General features: G+C 56.5%; 7 protein-coding genes across 7 annotated transcripts; 4 read left to right on the forward strand and 3 right to left on the reverse strand.

The window, feature by feature from the left end:
- Positions 1 to 139: 139 nt before the first annotated feature.
- Positions 140 to 1,096, reverse strand: EX895_000228 (uncharacterized protein; the record flags this gene model as incomplete). Its single annotated transcript, XM_029880829.1, has 1 exon — positions 140 to 1,096. The coding sequence occupies one exon, from the start codon at positions 1,094 to 1,096 to the stop codon at positions 140 to 142; it is 957 nt and encodes a 318-aa protein (XP_029742215.1).
- A 323-nt stretch (positions 1,097 to 1,419) lies between these two features.
- On the forward strand, positions 1,420 to 2,527 carry EX895_000229 (uncharacterized protein; the record flags this gene model as incomplete). Its single annotated transcript, XM_029880830.1, has 2 exons — positions 1,420 to 2,364; positions 2,456 to 2,527. The coding sequence occupies 2 exons, from the start codon at positions 1,420 to 1,422 to the stop codon at positions 2,525 to 2,527; spliced, it is 1,017 nt and encodes a 338-aa protein (XP_029742216.1).
- A 206-nt stretch (positions 2,528 to 2,733) lies between these two features.
- On the reverse strand, positions 2,734 to 4,566 carry EX895_000230 (uncharacterized protein; the record flags this gene model as incomplete). Its single annotated transcript, XM_029880831.1, has 1 exon — positions 2,734 to 4,566. One exon carries the CDS (start codon positions 4,564 to 4,566, stop codon positions 2,734 to 2,736), a length of 1,833 nt encoding a protein of 610 aa, XP_029742217.1.
- Positions 4,567 to 10,213: 5,647 nt separating this feature from the next.
- Positions 10,214 to 11,692, forward strand: EX895_000231 (uncharacterized protein; the record flags this gene model as incomplete). The annotated part of the gene is made up of 1 exon (XM_029880832.1): positions 10,214 to 11,692. One exon carries the CDS (start codon positions 10,214 to 10,216, stop codon positions 11,690 to 11,692), a length of 1,479 nt encoding a protein of 492 aa, XP_029742218.1.
- A 540-nt stretch (positions 11,693 to 12,232) lies between these two features.
- Positions 12,233 to 13,208, forward strand: EX895_000232 (uncharacterized protein; the record flags this gene model as incomplete). Its single annotated transcript, XM_029880833.1, has 5 exons — positions 12,233 to 12,291; positions 12,369 to 12,411; positions 12,501 to 12,653; positions 12,739 to 12,891; positions 12,975 to 13,208. The coding sequence occupies 5 exons, from the start codon at positions 12,233 to 12,235 to the stop codon at positions 13,206 to 13,208; spliced, it is 642 nt and encodes a 213-aa protein (XP_029742219.1).
- A 59-nt stretch (positions 13,209 to 13,267) lies between these two features.
- On the reverse strand, positions 13,268 to 15,232 carry EX895_000233 (uncharacterized protein; the record flags this gene model as incomplete). The annotated part of the gene is made up of 1 exon (XM_029880834.1): positions 13,268 to 15,232. One exon carries the CDS (start codon positions 15,230 to 15,232, stop codon positions 13,268 to 13,270), a length of 1,965 nt encoding a protein of 654 aa, XP_029742220.1.
- Positions 15,233 to 16,467: 1,235 nt separating this feature from the next.
- Positions 16,468 to 18,369, forward strand: EX895_000234 (uncharacterized protein; the record flags this gene model as incomplete). The annotated part of the gene is made up of 1 exon (XM_029880835.1): positions 16,468 to 18,369. One exon carries the CDS (start codon positions 16,468 to 16,470, stop codon positions 18,367 to 18,369), a length of 1,902 nt encoding a protein of 633 aa, XP_029742221.1.
- Positions 18,370 to 18,463: the final 94 nt, after the last annotated feature.

Consider the following 18,463-nt stretch of genomic DNA (forward strand, 5'->3'; position numbering starts at 1 on the left):
GCAACTCGTCTTTTGTTTCGTTTCCCTCGTGTCTTGCTTGACGGTGTTGTGCTGGGAAGGATTGGTCGAAAGTGTTACATTGCCAGGTGTGGCTGGGGTATTCTAGGTCTACAAATCACAAATCACAAAGACGAACAAGCTAGTCCTCGACCTTTCGACACCAATGCAGGTACGAAATACTCAAATCCTTGCTCAACTGGAACTCGTCGAGGATGCTCATGATGAAGCCCGCGCCAGTGGTCAACCTATACAGGGCGGCGGGCGGGAACCTGACGCCAGGCCTCAAGCCGACCAGATCGCTCTCCGGTCCTGGGCTCAACCCGGACCTCTGCATCACCGCGTGCGCCTCGTCCGGGGTGACGAAGAGCCTGTGATCGTGCGCATCGCCCTGCATGGCTTTGAGCAAGTCTTGGAGGATCCAGATCGAGAGGTAGTACGAAGCGGGCGTGCGGTTGATCGTGTCGAACGTGAAGATAGCGTTGGGTTTGAGGCTGGCCGAGATCGAGGCGAAGGCGGCGGGGAGGTCGAACAGGTGTTCGAGCACGTCGGAGCAGATGATTGCGTCTACACTTGCGTGAGGGAAGGGGAGGTGGTAGATGTCGCCGACGATGTATTCGATGCAGAGCGAGCGGGCACGGGCTTTCTGGCGCGCAGTCTCGATGGAGCGCGGGGAAAGATCGATGCCGATCAGCTTGTATGTGTGCTTACCATCGAACAAACCGTCTTTGGTTTGGGTGATTGCGGACGCATCGTGCGCGGCCGAGACAATGGCAGCGTGGATCGCTTCGATCGCAATCCCCGCCCCACAGCCCAGATCCACAATCGTCACCACGCCGTCGGCGCCCGGCTCGAGTGAGGATACATAGCGATGCAGCTTGTCCATGAAATACCCTACACGTGCAGGGTTAAGCAGATCCAGCCCGCTCTTGGACCAATCGAACGTCTGGGCGTTGTAGATTTCATTGTCGAGCGTACTGAGCGCCGGGTCCAGCTTGGCCAGACGGTCCGGGAAGGGTGTCGGCACCGACGGCACGGCGTGGAGCTTGGAGAGCGTGGTGAAGAACGAGCCGATGATGGAGCCAACTGTGAGAGTCATTGTTGAAAGAGCTGAAAGAGCTGCTGAGTGGGAAACCGAGGATAGGGTCGAGCGTTGAGGAAGCGGATGAAGACCATGGTGACAAGCTTTAAGGTTTCGAGGTCGGGGAAATATTACCTGCGTGCGTACGATATGACGGCACGCTTGCATGGTTTCGAGGCACACGAGCAGTCACTCTGGCAAAATGACATGGACGTGCATCAAAAAACTGGGCGCAAATCCCCCGCTTTTTCCCGCTGACACGCGCCACAAGCCATGATCGCACGAGCCACCTCGGATTCACCGCCTCCTTCTTCCACAACCACCACCATCAACTCGTCACAATGTCCGAAGTCCCCAAAGCAACGTTGTACACCTTTGACGGCTCCGTCTGGGCCTCGGCCCCGCGCCTCGCGCTCGTCGAAAAGGGCTATTCTCCGCAAGACGTCGACATCAAAACCGTCAACCTGGTCCAAGCCGAGAACTTCGACCCCTCGTATCTGCGTATCAATTCCAAGGGCACCGTCCCCACCTTGGTTGTCCCGCTGCTCGAAACCACGTCGGCCGAAGTGGCGACCAAGTTCCGCGCGATCAACGACACCAAAGCCATCCTCGAGTTTCTTGACAAGAGCCGGAGCCAGAACACGATCCCCGTGGATGCGAGCGTCCCTGCGGCGCCCGCGCCCATCTTGGCTCCCGCGACGATCGAGGGCAAAGCGGCAAGCGACGAGATCATTGCGCTCGTGCATGCGGCGGCTGTGGATCCCAACTTCCTGCTGCTCGGTGCGAGGAACCAGGCCGAATTCCAGGCGGGCAAGGCCGGTCTTCCCGGCACCTTTGTAACCAACCGGTACAACGCATTGGTGCAGCACCAGAAATCGCTCGCAGAGGGTTCGTCGGCCACCGTCGCCTTCGACGGTTCCGCCAACCCGAAATCCTCGGCCATCCACGAGAACCTCAAGAAGTGGTATGCCGACAAACTCGAGTCGCAGTCGCTGCTCACCAAGGCGTACGTGTCCAACGACGCGCAAGCGCTCGAGCAGCTCGTGCAGCTCACCAACGCCACGTGGAAAGCGGTGGGCGAAACCCTCGCAACGCTCGAGACCAAATTGCAAGGCCCCTTTGCGCTCGGCGACCAGCTGAGCCTCGCGGACCTGCACGTCGTCCCCTGGCTTGCCCGCATCAGCGCCATCGCCGCCGGCCTGCCGCCACAGCAGGGCGAGGCTGAGCCGCTGGACAAGCTCGACACCGTGCTTGCTGCCGCTGGAGGCGCCAAGATCGGCGACAAGGTAAGTTTTGAGAAGAGTTGCGTGCGAGTAGAGAGAGGCCGAGACTGACACACACTGACGTGGCTGATTGGTTGGTTGGGATGCGCGACAGGTGCGAGCTCTGTGGACTGCCTTCTCCGAACGTCCCAGCTTCAAAAAGGTTTACGCCGACGGCTTGCATTGATGCGCAGGTCGACTGACGACATACAGGCTAAGTTAACTTACGGGTCTGCAGCAATCCCGCCGTCACTCATTCACTCACACACTCGAATCAAGCATCGAACAATCGTTTCTCCAAAACACACGCAGCTTCAGCCTGGGGCGTTTTTCGGGATGCCGACAAGACGCGGTTTGCGATTGAATAGCGCTGAGAAGAACGGCTGGAGGGCTCTAGGAAGTGAGGCTCGGCTGCCAGTTCGCCGCATGCGCATTGGAATGCTGCTGATCGAGGAACCGCGTGCACGCTGCTTCGACGTCGACGACCTCCTTTGGCGCGCTCGAGGATAGCACGATGTTGGCCGCCTCCTGCACGGCAATGTCGTCCTCCACCCGGATGCCGATTCCCTGGAAATGCTTGGGGAACGCATCGTCGTACGGCACATACACTCCCGGTTCAATCGTCACTACGACGCCGTCTTCGAGCTTGGTGGTGCGCTCAACACTGGCACAGTCGTGCAGGTCGATGCCGAGCCAGTGGCCGATGTAGTGTGGGTAGAGGATGCGTTCGAGCGTACCGCCCGTCAGATGGAAGCCGATCTGCTTGAGTTCCTGGCGCAGAAAATCGACGCTGCGTCGATGCAGGTCGGCGAGCGTGTAGCATTGCGACTCGGTGGCGAGCGCAGTGCACTGCTTGAGAACGTTGAGCACAGCCGTGTAGAGGTCTTTCTGCGGTTCCGAGAATAGGCCGTTGGCGTTCGAGGGGAAGGCACGCGTGATGTCGGAAGCGTAGCCGTCCAGTTCCCCGCCCGCATCGATGCACACCAGCTGATCCGGTCCCACGAGGCGGTCGTTATTGACGTAGTGGATCGTGAGCGCGTTGGCACCCGATGCTACCACGGGTACGTACGCGGGTCGTTGCGATCCCCGCAGGTTGCAGTGGTACTCGAATACCGCCTGCAGCTGCGCTTCCGACACGCCCGTGCGCACGAATCCCATAGTCTCCGCCATTGCCTCCCCACTGATTCGCCCAGCCCGTTTCATGACCCGGATCTCGTTGAGCGACTTCTTGAATCGCAGCCGCTCCACCTCGCGTGCAAGAGAGTGACACTTGCGCGTGTCGCCCAGCAGCTTGATGACCGCATCAAAGTCGGATTTCTTCGAAAACAGATCCAACGACGTGGTACTGGGAGGGCTGAGGTAGTTGAGAAGGTTGCCTGCTTTTGTGGCTGCTGTGTTGCCGCGTCGAGGTGTGCTGGGCTGGCTGGGCGGTTCGACGTAGATGTGCGTGTACTTGGGCAGGATCTGCTTGAGATGGTGCAACAAGATGGCCGGGTCCAACTCGAAGCTCTCATCAGCGCCAAAGATATCCACAGCACCATCCAGGCCGGTACGAGGCCCGTTCCACGTCTCGTTGTGCTCGTCGCGCTTCTGCACGAACATGGTCATCTTGTAGCCGCGTGGACTCGAAGCATCCTTTTCCAGAATGACCGCCGAATCGGGCTCCTGGAACCCAGTCAGGTACCAAAAGTTGGTCTCTTGGCGAAACTTGTAGAAGATGTTGCCGCTCATGCTCTTGACCCTGCCGGACATGGCGACGACAACGCTGTTGTCCGGAAGACGGTCCATGAGCTTTCTGCGTCGCTCCTCGTATTCAGATTTGGGGATGCCAGGCGTGAGCTGTTCGGTGGCTACAATGCCTACGCCTTCGTCGTACAGCTGAGCGCTAGGGAGCGCATCTCCCGGGCGGAGAACAGCGTCTTCGGAGCCCAGCACACCGCGGCGCGGGAACAGGTGTGGGTGCGAGTGAGGGAGTGGTTGTCCGTACGTCCTTCTCCTTCCGCCGAAATGGTCAGGGTTTGAACTCGAGGAGGCAAGCGACGAGGACGAGCATGACGAAGAGGCCGAATAGAGGTCTACATCGTCGGTAGGTCTTGCTGCTGAGGAAGCCGCCCTTCGGGAGATGCTGGCGCTGCTGCTGCTGCTGCTGGCAGACAGTGTCGCACCGCTGCTGCGCGAGAGCTGGTTCAACAGGCGGCGGGAGCTCCTTCCCCAGGTGACAGCCATCGTTGCCGACGAGTCGAATTCGCACCGGGTCGCAGTTTCGGGGATCCGTTCGACGAGAAAGGAGGGTGCTTGGGTTATGGAATGGAGAGAGAGGGAGAGGCAATTGAAGTAGTTGGAAGGGCGTAGTCGGAATCGACTGCATGATGCAACACTGCTTTTTCTCCCGAAGGCACCGTGACCATCATCACGTAAATCTTAATAAGCATGTTTTCCATTGTCGTGCGATTGTGCCATCCAACCAATTTTCGCACGTCTGCTTCGATGAGCACCTTGCCTCACAAATGCGAGTGCGCCGCCCGGCTGTCGAGCTCCCTTCTCTCTCAGGCGTTTTTTTTACCCACGCCAAGTCGCACAAGCACATCATGAGGCGCTTTCGGACCATACACAACCGCGCAAGGTGTGAGGGTTTCCCTTATTTCCGTGCGCCATTTGACCAAAATGTGTATACACCCTCAGTGGTGGTGGCTTGACCATAAATCCCACGATGGTTTCAGTCGGCTTGGCGGCATAGCTGCAAGCTGCGGAGCGTCAAAGGGGACTGCCTGTTCGAGGTGTGTTGCGCGCGTGCTGAGCCGACGGCAAGCTGTGTGACGACTCAGGCTCGCGGCAAGGCGTCATTGTGCGTTCCAAGTGCTTGACAGGACGACGCTAAATCACACTATAGCTGATGAGAACCGCGTGCTCGCGAACGTATAGTGACCATCAACCCTAGTCAGGCTTCGACATAGTCGCGTGGTTTCCGGTGCAAGAGATAAGCCCGTCTGCGAGGACAGTACACAGAGCTGGGTGGTGTCGACGCTTTAAGTCCAGCACGGCACACGCCTCGTGCGCGCGAGTGAGCGCATTTCTGGATATGAAGCGTTGACAAGCCGATACCGACTGATAAGGGTCTTCATTACCGGAGAGGGTGCTGCTCATCGTCGCAAGTCATATCGTGACGATGAGCAAGTCATATCTTGTGCGGGGTAAGACCTTTGCTCTACAGCTGCCCCTTTTTTTTTGGCCCGCGCGCGCGCTTTGCACTAGTCGCTATCGCGCTTATCGCGACGTGCGAAGGGCTCGAGCAGCGGCAAGCGACTTCCGAACATCGCTGCCACTCGATTCCGCCTGTGCATGTTGATGCCCTGTTAGCCTATCTCTTGTGCCGATGCGGCTTGAACCCCACAAGGGTTCCGCTGTCTCTCAAACGGAACCATCTCCAGTCCACCCGCACTGACCATGCGGGGTAGCCGTTCTCGTAAACTTAGCCTTTATCTTGCCCGTTCCGGTGTTCCGGCTTCAGATGGAAGTCGTAAAGCTTGACCTGACATAGCGCTGATGCTGCCGTGACGGAAGCCAGGATCCGGCAGCTCGCACCTTGCGCGCTTGTGTCCACGCCACGCATCACGGCGAAGATGGTCCAACGAGCCGCATTCGTACAAACGAGAAAGAGGCTTGGCTTGTTGCTGGGCCATTACTCGTCGGTGCCAATCACCTCCAACGTTATTCGGGAAAGGCTCCGAGGCGCCACTGGAACAGTGCTTATCGTGTTGCGGAGATGATTAGGCACGAGTCAGACACTGTCTTAGAACTGTGCAGGTCCCGGTTTGCACAGCACGAGATACAAGCTCGAACTCGGCAGAAGAAAACCGTGCCAGATGTTGCATGTCCTTTCCGTCTATCTTCGATTCAATTCGACGAAAGGATCCCGTCAAATGTGCCTCATCCGTTCGTTTCCTTGCGAAGTTGAGGTGAGACACCGAAGCATCTCGTATCTCCTTGGAGAGATTCTTTGGTTTCACGGTGTGGGCCCAGCAAAACCGTCCAGAAGTAGGCGCTGCTCAGCTAGCTTGCGCGGACGACAGTATGGCCCTTGCAATCTCTAGACGCCCCTAGCAATAAGGACGTGTCTCGCCGAACCAGCTTGCCAAAGCAGGCATGGCCGTCGCCGAGGCCAAAGCACCGTTTGTGAGAGCTGCGGCGACTCGGCAGGCGAAGAAGGCTGTCGTGGAAACTCCAAACTTGCCCGGCAACCAAAGCCCGAGAGCAGGGTTCCTGCAAAATGCCAGTTAGGGGGCAGGCTGGCGAGGGCCTTTAGACCATTCTTCTCGCAAGAGTTCGCTCGGTTAGCCCACGTTGGCGAGTTTGAATTTTTTTAGGAATCGAGGTGCATGGGAAAGTTCGCCTAAGGGAACGGCGTCATGGACGAAGCGCGAGCCTCTACGCAGAAGCCTTCGCGAAGCGGGGTCCCGGTGGCACCCAAGATGGCCCCCACAGAGGCGTAGGAGCGCAAGTGTTGTTGCCGAGCACGACCAAACCCCAAAATGGTGACTGCAGGCAAACGATTTGTGGAAGCACGCAGCGTGTCGGCACGCGTATCCCATACAACAAAGGGCTACTGACCAAATGGTCAGCAAGATGCATATTCGAGCAGCTGCAAGGGAGGGCTGCGATGCATCGTCGATCAACCGTGCTGCTGGGACTGGCACTGTCGGAATCGCCCTCCATAGCGGTGGTCACACTCAATAACAGTATCATCGGTCGGTCCCGATGAGCGTGCTGTTACGACACGCTCGCTACAAGAGAACGATGAGAGGTGGGTTTCCTGTTTTGCCACCCACGCGAGGATGTTCCAGGAAGATCTGTCACAGCGACGTTGCTGGGCGTCGAGTCTCGGGACTCGCCTGACGTGCTAGCGAGCTGAGATTGAAAGGTGCTGTTGCCGTGGCCCTGGGCTTGGTCCTGGATGGCCATACTCACCTCGGCTGCTGCTGCTGCTGCTGTTACTGCTGCTGCTGCTGCTGTTACTGCGGTGTTTGACTATCTGACGTGACGAAATAGAATTACATCATCTGCCTACTCAAGATATACACATACTTGGTCTTCACCTCGCTTGCTTCCTTCTGCGACATGACACGACCCTGGGGGTCCTCAAAGCGTCAGCTAGCCGCCCCTCTGTACGTTAAGCGCTAGCGCGCATCTGCAATCTAGCAGAGATCCCTTGCCGGATGTCTCAGCTGTTTCTCCCACAAAGGTTAAAACGATTCGAAAGCACAGACCGCAAATGGCGAACGTTCAGTGTCGGTCGGCTAGGTTGCAGTAGGCTCAAAACAGATGCCCTTAGTGTCGTCAGAGCTAAGTTTGTGCTGCGCAGTCGGCAACGACAGACATGCAACAGAGCTGCAAAGGTTGCTTGAGTCTCATCCCGCTGTCAAGCAAAGTATCGTTGGGACAGCTTGGCTCGGGATGGAACAGAAAGATGAATCTACTCGCCGACTGTCAATCTCGGCGCAATTTAAGTGTACAGGGCACTGTACCTTGATCGTCCTACAAGAGAGCGCAACAGGGCTGGGCTTCGTATCATCGCAATGGAGCGCAACGCAAAAAAAAGAAAAGAAAAGAAAAAGAAAGGCAACGCCGTGTGGCAAGCTGCAACTCAAATTCCCGCCCAGGCTTACCCGCCGACAAACGAATTTGGATGCTCCCGTGATCTGCCTCGCTTACGGTGGGGGTGCAAAGTGCGCAGAGCTGTGTCGGATACGCGGTTGCGTCCCCTTGCTTGGCGTCACGCACAAGGCTCAGGCTGCTGTTGTACTGCGGGCCGGGCCCACAAACAATCAAGCAAGGAGGCCATACCCTGCCTACCTCAGTCTCAGCGAGCAGCTTGGCTTGCCCCGCGTTTCTCAATCCACAGGCATGCTTCCTTTTCCTCCTCGCTTGAGCTTCGACCAAGACACTGGATCTGAGACCAGGATTGGAGAGCACATGTCGCGTTGAGCAGGAGCCAGCCATATACGCTGTGAGACAATTTTTCTACCCGCTCGCTCGCTTGCTTGCTGTCGTTGACTCCTCAGGCATTGTGCTTGCCCTTTGACGTTGGCTTGTGGCCACAAATTGTCGGAACGAACACCGACTTGGCCCTCTCTTGGCTGCATACTGCAACGGAATATGTGCAGGAGCAGCAGCACACTTCGAACTCAGTCTCGCTTGTCGGAAGCATCTGCATTTTCAACTTCCAGGTTTCCACCACCAAACTTTGAGTCCATCTTGTTGCTCGCTCGAGTACTGGCTTGTTGGCTCGCTCGCTCCGGGTCAAGAAGCTGGAAGAGCAAGACACTTGATCAACGCATGGTGGAAGTAGCCCATGCAAGCCCACGACGCCGCCTGACTGGATTATCGGATCGGTTGTCATGGGATCCTCGACACATGCGTGGGACAGACGAGTTGGCAGGCATTGCCATATCGATAGCTGACTTTTTGTCGATTTTCATGTTCCTTTGGAATTTGAACTGTCAAGTGCGAGACAGTAACTGCCACCCGCTGCGACAAACTACCATTCAAAAACGGAACGTGGGAAATCAAATATCTCAGTAAATGAGAAGTCGGAGTCTCAGACTGTGTGTACAGTACAGTAGATGCTGTTGTCGCTGCTTTGTCTCATCACGCCCAGTTGCCCTCGTCTCTTTGATCGGTCCAAGGCCAGCCAGTCCAGCCCAAAGCCGCTTGCCCACACACCCTGGACGACGGGTGTGCCGTGTATTGCGGTGCCGTAACAGAGCTCGCAAGCGGCTCCAAGCCACATTTGTTCCGACTGTGTGCCCGTGCTGGGTTGCAGCCCGTAGTGACAAAATTCAAGAGCGGATGGGCCTAGACGTCGCTTGTGCTGGCAACCTTGCTTTTGTCGAAGAGCTCACACAGGCGTCTACGGTGCAGTTGGACACCGTAAAGAAGAAACTTTGATCGATACAACAGTGCTGCAGCAGTTAAGCGCCCATGCACATGCAGCGTTTCGCGGCGAGTTTGCAGCGGCCTGCACGGTGGAAAGAGGAAGGGCACTTCTTGTTGGTCTTTGCCCCGCACTCCACCTCGACCAAAGCTTGTCGACGGGTCGCGCGTGCCTTTGCCGTATGGATCTCCAAAACTTACAGCCCATCTTCCGGCTTTGGCCTATGGCCGCTGGCTCTCTCGCCTTTCTGGGTGTTGCTACCTGCTACAGTGCCTCTTCCTTCCGTCTCCGCTTTTCCCTCACCCCGCCACAGAGACACACAATTTCTCGGCTAGAGGCCCGTCGTGCTTCACACAAACTTCGGCAACAGCGAGCCTGGCCTGTCGTTACAGAATTTGGTCCTCTCCCCTCTGCGTTACTGCCTGCCTGCCCCAAGGCTTTTCCAGGCCACTCGTGTGGCTGCCCGAAAGTTTTCTGGACCGTTTGAGCTGCTGCTGCTGGTCTCAGCATGCGAATGCAGCCGCCTCCAACGTGCAGCCTGGAGCCCCTTCTTGTGCGAGCATGTGTGTATCTTTTGATTCGCTCTATTCCCGGAAACACATAGGGAAAAAAGGCGTCTTGCCGCTGTCATTCCTGTCTATCGCTTCGACTGCTGCGCCTCTGGGACTGCTCTGCTCCGCCCTCTCCTGGCTGCCTATGCTCAGTGAGTTGAGAACAATATATACAATCTTGCCGCCTCAACAGCAGCCTTCTCGCCATCCAACCCCACGACCCCTCGTATCCCCAGAGTTGGTTGTGACTCCCAGCCCCATCTCTCGACAAAGATCATTATTAATCCACACCACAACTGCACGCCTGGCCTACTCCTCTGGTCTTCCAGCTACTTTTCTATCTTCTCCACCAGCTTATGCCTCTCGGATAAGTGTTCGAACTTTAGCAGGAATGGTGTCCCACTGCTACTCTACGCCTGCTCCTTCCTACAATGATCCCGTCTTTGTTCGCACCCACTTCCTAGGCCGTGTCGCTTCGGATGGCTCGGGTCTCGACTACCAGCACGAGCTCATGAAGCGACGCAGCAGCCGACACAGCGAGTTCAACCGCTGGACTGCCAACTGGCTCACACCGGTCACCTACACCATGGACTATGACAGCGACGAAACCAGCGACACCGACGACGATGTCTTTGACCGCCACTCTCAGCCTGCCAACACCAACTCCAAGCCGACACAACACCTCCGTTCCCGATCCTCGACGCTGCCAATTGTAGACTCGTCGGTGGCGGTGGCTGGTCCGGTCGAGATAGCTCGGGCTCGTTCGATGACTGCGCCTGCCTCGTCTTCTTCTTCCTCCTCCTCCTTTGAATCTCGTGACTTGCGAAAGAACAAGACCACCGTCGGATCCGAGACTCGCCTCATGCCGGCACGTCCGCTGAGCATCAACACTGCTCAGCCCCTTCGTATGCCTTCGCCCAACGTCTTGGACATGACCGATGAACTGTCGCTGCCCATCTCTGTACCCTCCCCCCTGGCAGCTGTGGATCCATCGCCCAAGATTGGCAGCCCGACTGTGGTCCGCATCGAGTGCTCCGAGTCGGATGGCTCCTGCCATGGGGATGCGGGTGACCAGGACCCCGAAGCTCAGCTGGCTGCGGGCATCATCCGCCTTCGCGAGCAACGTCGCAGCGCTTCCAGCAAGCCGCAGCGTCGTTCTGCTTCCAAGCGTCGAGCGTCCATGGCTTCGCCCAACTCTATCACGGCATCTCTGCCTTCGGTCTCGGACGATGCCGATTCTGATGACGCGCAGTCTCGGGCCATCCGAACCTATGGCGGCAACTTTGTGCTGCGATTGGCAGAGATGGTGCTCGACTTCGGATCTTCCGCTCTCGAAAGATTGGTTGTCATCACCAGCGATGGCGCAATTGAAGAGGATGACAGCATGGTGCCAACCCGCCCCTCTCCGCTCGAGCCACGCCGACGTTCATCGACAACCCCCAAGCAGCTCTCAGCCGAAGCGGGCGAACTGCTTCGTCGTCGTCGCGAACGTACAGGCTCTGTACTGTCCAGCGACTCGACGCCATCCGACAGCGAAAGCTCGCCTAGAACAACATTGACTCGATCTTGGTCGGTGCCCAAGCTGCTCACAATGCCTCTCTTCAACCCCAACGCTTCTCTCCAAGCCTTGTCGTCGTCCACCTTCTCTACACCCTCTACCCCCACGTCCGCACCAGCTCACCTGCATCCCAGCTTTGGCTTCACCGCCATCTCTGCAAAGCCTACCACCGCAAAGGACGAGTACCAAGAGCTCAACTCGTTTGATGACGTCGCCACCTGTTTTGGCCGACATAGCGCCTCTCACCTCTCTCACTCTACCAACGTCGTCGGATCCGACGCTCGCGCTGTGTCTCCTCTGTGGAAGCAGTGAGGGTCAAGCACAGCCCACGTAACGCCACCTTATGACTTGGACGATTCTTTTGTCACGGCTTCTCGTAACTCACTACGGCTCCTCTACCACGGAGCCATTCGTAACGTTCCCCTCACTATCGATATCCGAGCATGGGTATCTTTGTTTTGTACTTGTATCTCTCTGGGCATTGTTTCATGGACTTGATCGGTTTGCATCTTTCTTTTGCTGGTTGGGTGTGTGTTGGTGTCGTCGAGATTGAGAAAACTACTGAGAGTTGGTACAAAATTTCGATCCGGAGCAGTCTTTCGCGCGTCTTTGGACGCTGCTAGCTGCAGGGTTGAGTCGACATCTCCACATCTGCACAAATTTAGCCGACGTGCGCGCGACCCTTGCTTTTATCGGATTGCGATCTTGCTCGTTGTCCACCATCGTCATCCTTCTGATTTGAGACAGCAGCTCCAACACTACGGATCCTAACGTTTCACGACGTCCAGGCAGCTAAGTCAGGAGATCTTAGCTTTTAGCATTGCCAACGTCACACGGCCATAAACGAGCACAATGGGTGCAGCCAATTCAAAGGGTCCAAAGATCACCCCGCACGACCGGGCTGTTTTGGAGTAAGTCGCCCTCTGCTGCATGCCATCTTTCAGGCACTTGTTCGATCACCCACTAATGATCCACCTCCTAACCACAGCTTGAAGCTCCAGCGAGACCGCATCAAGCAGTACCAGAAGAAGGTAAGCTACTCCGAGCCCTGCAGCCCCCGTTTCAAGACATTCACCTTTGCTGATCATTGCACCACGTACTCTCCGGAAACCGCACGCAGATCCAAGTCATTCTCGATCGCGAGCACGAGATCGCTCGGCAATGTCTAGCAAAGGGCGATAAGACAAAGGCTTTGACGGCATTGAGGCGGCGCAAGTACCAGGAGAGCTTGATACACAAGACCGATTCTCAGCTCGAGACTCTAGAAGGCCTCGTAAGTATCTCTGACGTCGTCTTCTTTCAAGTGTTCCGTGCGTCGACGCTGAACATTGCTTACGCCGCCCGCTGCGTACCCATAGGTTTCTTCGATTGAGTTCACGCAAATCCAACAAAGCGTCATGCTCGGCCTTCAACAAGGTAACGCCGTGCTCAAGGAGATTCACAAAGAAATGAATCCCGAATCAGTCGAGAGGCTGCTCGAAGAGACAGCCGAGGCACAAGCATACCAACGCGTACGTACCGCTGCACCCAGGATACTCTGTTTCTCTCACAAGCTAACGATTCATTTGATTGTTCGCACATTTACCTTCTACAGGAGATCGACGAAATGCTTGCAACACAGATGACCGCCGAGGAAGAAGACGCCGTCCAATCCGAACTCGAAGCCCTCGAACGCGAAGCAGGCATCCGCACCGATGAGCCACAGCAGAGTGTTACCTTGCCATCGGCACCACAGACCGAGCCCATCGCACCAGAGCAAGAGGCTCAGCCGCAACCACAACCGCAAAAAGCTCAACCTGTTATCGAGAGGCAAGCTGTACTCGCCTAATTCACGCACGGTGGAAGACACTGGACTGGAATAAAAAGCTGTGATTGCATTGCTGTTGCTCAGCGAAGCATTTTGGATGTGAGCGAAGCAGCTCGTTCGACCAGGCGAGACAAAGACATGCCCCCCTCCGCGCCAGCCAAGGAGCCCATCTCGCGCACAAGGCGAGTTGCGGTCGCCAAGGCTTTGGCGCAGGTCATCATGGCCGTCCTGTCGCGAGGTCCGTTCTCGAGTCGGTCTATCAGCGAGCTCAAGAGCAAGATCCACGTTTTGTGACTCGGTGCATGCATTGTGGGCGGGTACACATCTGTGCCTTGGAGAACGACGGATGCAAACGGACCCAATCGACGTGAAGGCTCCATGACGGGTGTTCGAAGCAGCATGTCGTCAACGAGATCCATCCCTCGAACGAAAGCGGGCTGGTCCGTGTGCGGGCCACACAGGCCTTCGATGAGGTAGCGGAACGTAGCTGGTTGTGGCGGCAGACCGCGTCCCTTCATCTGCTCGAGGAGAAGCAGAGATAGCGAGACATGAGGGGATTCTTGGTACCACCTTTGGGCGGTCTGCGGTGACTCTCCGAGGCGATGCAGGGGTCTGGGAAGACTGCAGAACTGGCGTGGTACCTTCTTTGTAGCAAAAGCATGCGCGACAGCATCTGGGTTCTGCAAACATCCTCCGATGAGAGCGCTGTACGTGATCTCGGACGGCGCCACTTTGGCTTTTACTAGTCTCTCGAGCAGCTCCAATGCTGCCTCGATCCTGACGTCGTTCTCCTCGTTCGATGATTGCTGTCGCTTCTTTCGGTCCGCTGGGTCGCCAAGCAGACTTCGCGATGCTGCGTCGAGCTGCGCTGCTTCCGCTCCTACCAGACAGGCCTTGATCATGGCCGTGTATGTAACGACGTTGGGCTGCACACCCATACTGTTCATCAGGCTCAGAGTCTTGACCACGGCAGCTGTGGCCGATTCACCTCCCTTGCGTAGAAGCGCGTCGAGGATTGTGGTGAACGTGACCACATCCGGTGTCAGCTTGAGCTTATCGGCAAGTCGCAGCGACAAGGCTACGGATTCCAGGTCCCCGACCCTGGCGTGCGCTCGCAGGAACGTGTTAATGGTGCTGATGTTAGGTGCTGGACCTTGAGCAAGCATCTGGTCCAATACGCTTTGCGCCTGCGCGTGTCTGCCATTGAGGAAGAGGCCATGGAGAACGGCGTTGAACGTCTCGGCTTGGACGTGAAGCTGGCCTCCGTGTCGATCGCTGTTTGCCAGCATGTCAGAGAGAAGCGCCATAGCCTCGTCGACTTTTTTGGATCGGAAGTGGATGTCGATCATGGTGGTGTACATCTGCTCGTCTGGCAACTTGATGGAGGTGGATGTCGCCTGGCCGCTGGCCTGGGCGATTGCTGCCGACCACGTCTGTACTGCCGCAGTGTAATTCTTTGCGCGTCCGTATCCATCGAGCAAAGCATTCCAGATACGCGGCGTTGGCGGGAGCCGTTTTTGTTGAAGTTGGGTCCAAACGTCCATGGCAAGGTCGGTACGTTCGGCAGCGATCAAGTTGGAGAGACAAACTGACCAGCAGCTCTCTGTCCACTGAGCTCTGGAAGAAGTCGGCGGCAACGAGGAAGATGAGGTCTGGCCAAGCGGCTCGAGCGAAAGCCAAGCGTCGGGCTGAGCAGAGGCACGCATGGCGGTTTGAAAGATGCTAAAGGCTTGCTCGATCTGTTGCATTTGGAACAATGAGCCTAGTAGCCTGGCAATGCGTTGAGGGCCGCCGGAACCAGAAGAGAGACCACGGGCGAGTTCGATATTCCATAGTCTGGTTTGCATAATGTTCCAATTCACGGGCTCGGTTATGTCTGATTGAGTCTGGAAGCTGGGAAAGGGCGTCGCTTCGAAGAGTCGTCGAGCGCGAGACATGTTGAAGAAGAGGCGAAAAGGTGAGCCGAAGTCTACCTTGTCGAAAAGCTCGATCGAGTGGGAACCGTGGCTGGAGCGAGCACAGGCGAAGGCAACGAGGCAGACCATGTCGTGAATGTCGATGCGATCCCCATCGGTGTCCACATCGAGGCGAACAAAGCTCTCGCCGGTGTCATCGGCAGCCGATGTTGATTCTGCACCTTCGTGAAGGGAAGAAGTTTGATTTGGAACGCTCTCGAGACGTATGCGGACAATCTCTTGCCAAATATTGACGACGTCTTCGGTTTGATCATTTGCAAGTAGAATTCGGAACCATCCCGATGTCAGATCGACATCTCCGGTGAGAGAAGCAGCAGTGGCGAAGTCTCTGAAGCGACTCTGCCAAGACTGAGCTTGATTTGCATCTCGAATGCTAGAAGAGTATGATGAACAAATCCGCAAAAGCTTGCGGTGTTCAGCTTGACCAAGCTTATGTATGTCGCGTCCGAGTTGTTGCCAGGCTGAGAATATCGAGGTGATGTCCTGCCCATCGATGGCTTTCTGCAGAGATATGAGTTGTGAGCGTGTGGTTGCTGATGATTTTGACGTGGTCTGTGGCTGGGGATACCCGAGAGCAAGGACTCGCCTGGAACGAGTCGAAGCGTGGAACATGCTTGAGCTCGGTGAGGAGCGCTGACCCAGGTGTGGGCTACCTGAGCGGCGAGAACGCTGTTCACTACCTATTGCGTCTCGTCGATTGTTACGCTTGCTTGCCTTAGGAGTATGTATGGAAAAGGATGAGGCTTCGGCAGGGGTGTAGGCTCTCTGAGCAGACGGCGTGGAGCATTGGTGATGTAGACCGGCCAGGAGTCCTCGACGAGAAGCGCCGACCGCCGTGATGGCAGTGACTCTCAGCATACTCGTATGCCTTTCCTGTACTGCAGATGATGCTATACCCGCGACTGGTCAAACAAAGAGGTGGTAGAAGCCGTTAGTCAAGTTCCGGGAAGAAATGTCAAAAAGCGCTCTGGTCAGGGTACAAACGTGTTCCGAGTTCCGTAGCTCAGGCTTAGCGAATGTTAAGTTATGTTTCCTCCATGGACTGAGCGCGACTGAGTTTTGGGTCCGTAAGGGACACACACGCGCGCGCACACACACATAAGCGACAGCACAGCAAAGCACGGCAAATTCACATCGATAATTCTGCCCTGCAGCGTGCATACGGCGCCACAGAAGCAATTCGGCTGCGCAGTTCCGATAGAATCAAAGGGTAATTGTCGACCCTCTCTCTCTCTTTGACGCTGTACTTACACCCTCCATCTCTCTCTCCGAATACTGCTGGGTTCACCGGGACTTCACCAAAGATGGACAGCTCACGTCATTCGTTGGATCGAGATCAGCAGCCTCTACTCCAGGGCGACGCTGCTGAGCTCGACAATCGCTTCGCCATCGATGAAAGCTTGGCGGAAGAACAACCTGCTATCGACTCATCTTCGTCAAAGTACCCGCCTCTCCCACCTTCGTACGACGACACCATCCGCGTCTCTGGTCGCTCGCAGTCAAGATGGAACCCCGCCACCTGGTTCTCCGTCTCGCGCACCACAAAGGAGCACATCCAAGCTTGCTTTCCTCGCACCAGCACCGGTGAACTTTTGACCTTCTCCACCGCTGCCTCTGGCTGCTATAAGGGCGCAATGCGCTGCTGGCCTTCCAATCGATTTGCACAGGCTAGCTTCTTCATCGTCGGTCTCTGGATTTTGGTGCTCTTCACCGGCCCTTCGCTCACTCAATCCGCCAGCGACAGTATCGGCGCTGGGCTTCATCAGGACTGGGACTACTCTCATATCCCCGACACAAAGCCTGCACCCCTCCACGAAGATGGCCACATCGTCCAAGAGGCAACGTGGCAGTGGCACAATTGTGCTTCCATCAAGGGTACCAACCGTGTCCAGTGCACTGAGTCTTCGAGCTTCCTCCTGAACCCCAATAAAGCCAAGGACAGCTTCGCTTCCACTGAGTCCATCTTTGTCGACATCGATCCCCTCCGAGATGATCGACCTCACCCCGCTGGCAGCGTCCCTGGCACCGTCACCGTGGTGCATCAGACCGACGACGTCCCAGCTGCAGAGAAGGATCTCGTCAAAGTCGAGATCACCGCTCGCTACGACCAAGCGTACAAGAAACTCTTTGAAACAAGTCTGGTTGCAAAGATGAAGCGAGGCCTCTACGATGAGGGTGTCGAGATCTTGACATATGCTAAGGCTGTCTCCACCGACCAAAGTCCACTCATCTATGATGTCAAGGTCATCATCCCGCCCCACGTCAACATCCCCACTCTTTCGGTAGATGCAGGTGCATCCGACATTGATCTCTTCCAGGCTCCGTCTCCCTCCAAGAAATCTCTTGGTGCTCGAACTCTGGCTTCACGCGAGGCTCCGTCCAGGCCTGACTTCTACTTTGGAAAGCTGCATGCGCGCACCCAGGTGGGCAAGCTGCGTTCCGCATCCATCCGCGCTCTGGCCGACATCCATCTTACCACCACCAACGGCAAGCTTCACATTGGCGGATCCTTCGAGGCTCAATCCTTGGAGTTCAAGACGGTCAACGGCCACCTGGACATCGACCAAGATTCGAAGCTCGAGGCCGCCTACGGCCTCACCCTTCAGACGCAGAATGGCCATATTCGCATTGGACAGCACACCAGCCTCCGCGCCACCACTCTGCGTTCTGAGTCACTCAATGGAGGCATCATCGCCGAGAGCGCCATCTACAACGTCAACCACACTCTCACCTTGAGGTCCCAAACTGGCAGGATTGAAGCAGCAGTCAACGTCGAGAAGGCCGATCTCGCCAGGCTGGATGCACCTGGTCTCGAAAAGACCGAACTCATCACAGTCGACTCACAGTCTCAGACTGGTTCCATCCAAGTCGACTTTGTGGGACACGAACGTGACGTTGCGCTTCGCTGTCATGCCTCAAGCGAGGTGGCATCTGTCGCCGTCTCGTTGCATCCCGAGTTCCAGGGCAAATGGGAGCTGCGAGGTGCCACCCATTCGCGTTACCGAGGACCCGGTTCAACGGACGGCGACAAGACCGATCGTGGTGTCCACCGCTTCGTTGTGGACGAAGACAGCTTTGGCTGGATCAATCGCCTCACCAAAGGACGTACATGGTGGGACTTGCCCGATCAACCCAGCGGTCTACCCAAGAAGGCCGAGGCTACAATTGCTACGCAGGTCGGCCTAGCTCTTCTCACTTTCAAGTAGTCTCTCCTTCCGGACTCGCTCTCTGGTTTCTTTCGCACGTTTCATCCTGTCCCGCATTGTCGCATCTTGCCTTTCCGTGTTCTATTGAATCAGT

This window comes from Sporisorium graminicola, chromosome SGRAM_1, assembly GCF_005498985.1.
Source record: "Sporisorium graminicola strain CBS 10092 chromosome SGRAM_1, whole genome shotgun sequence".
Lineage (NCBI taxonomy): Eukaryota > Fungi > Basidiomycota > Ustilaginomycetes > Ustilaginales > Ustilaginaceae > Sporisorium > Sporisorium graminicola.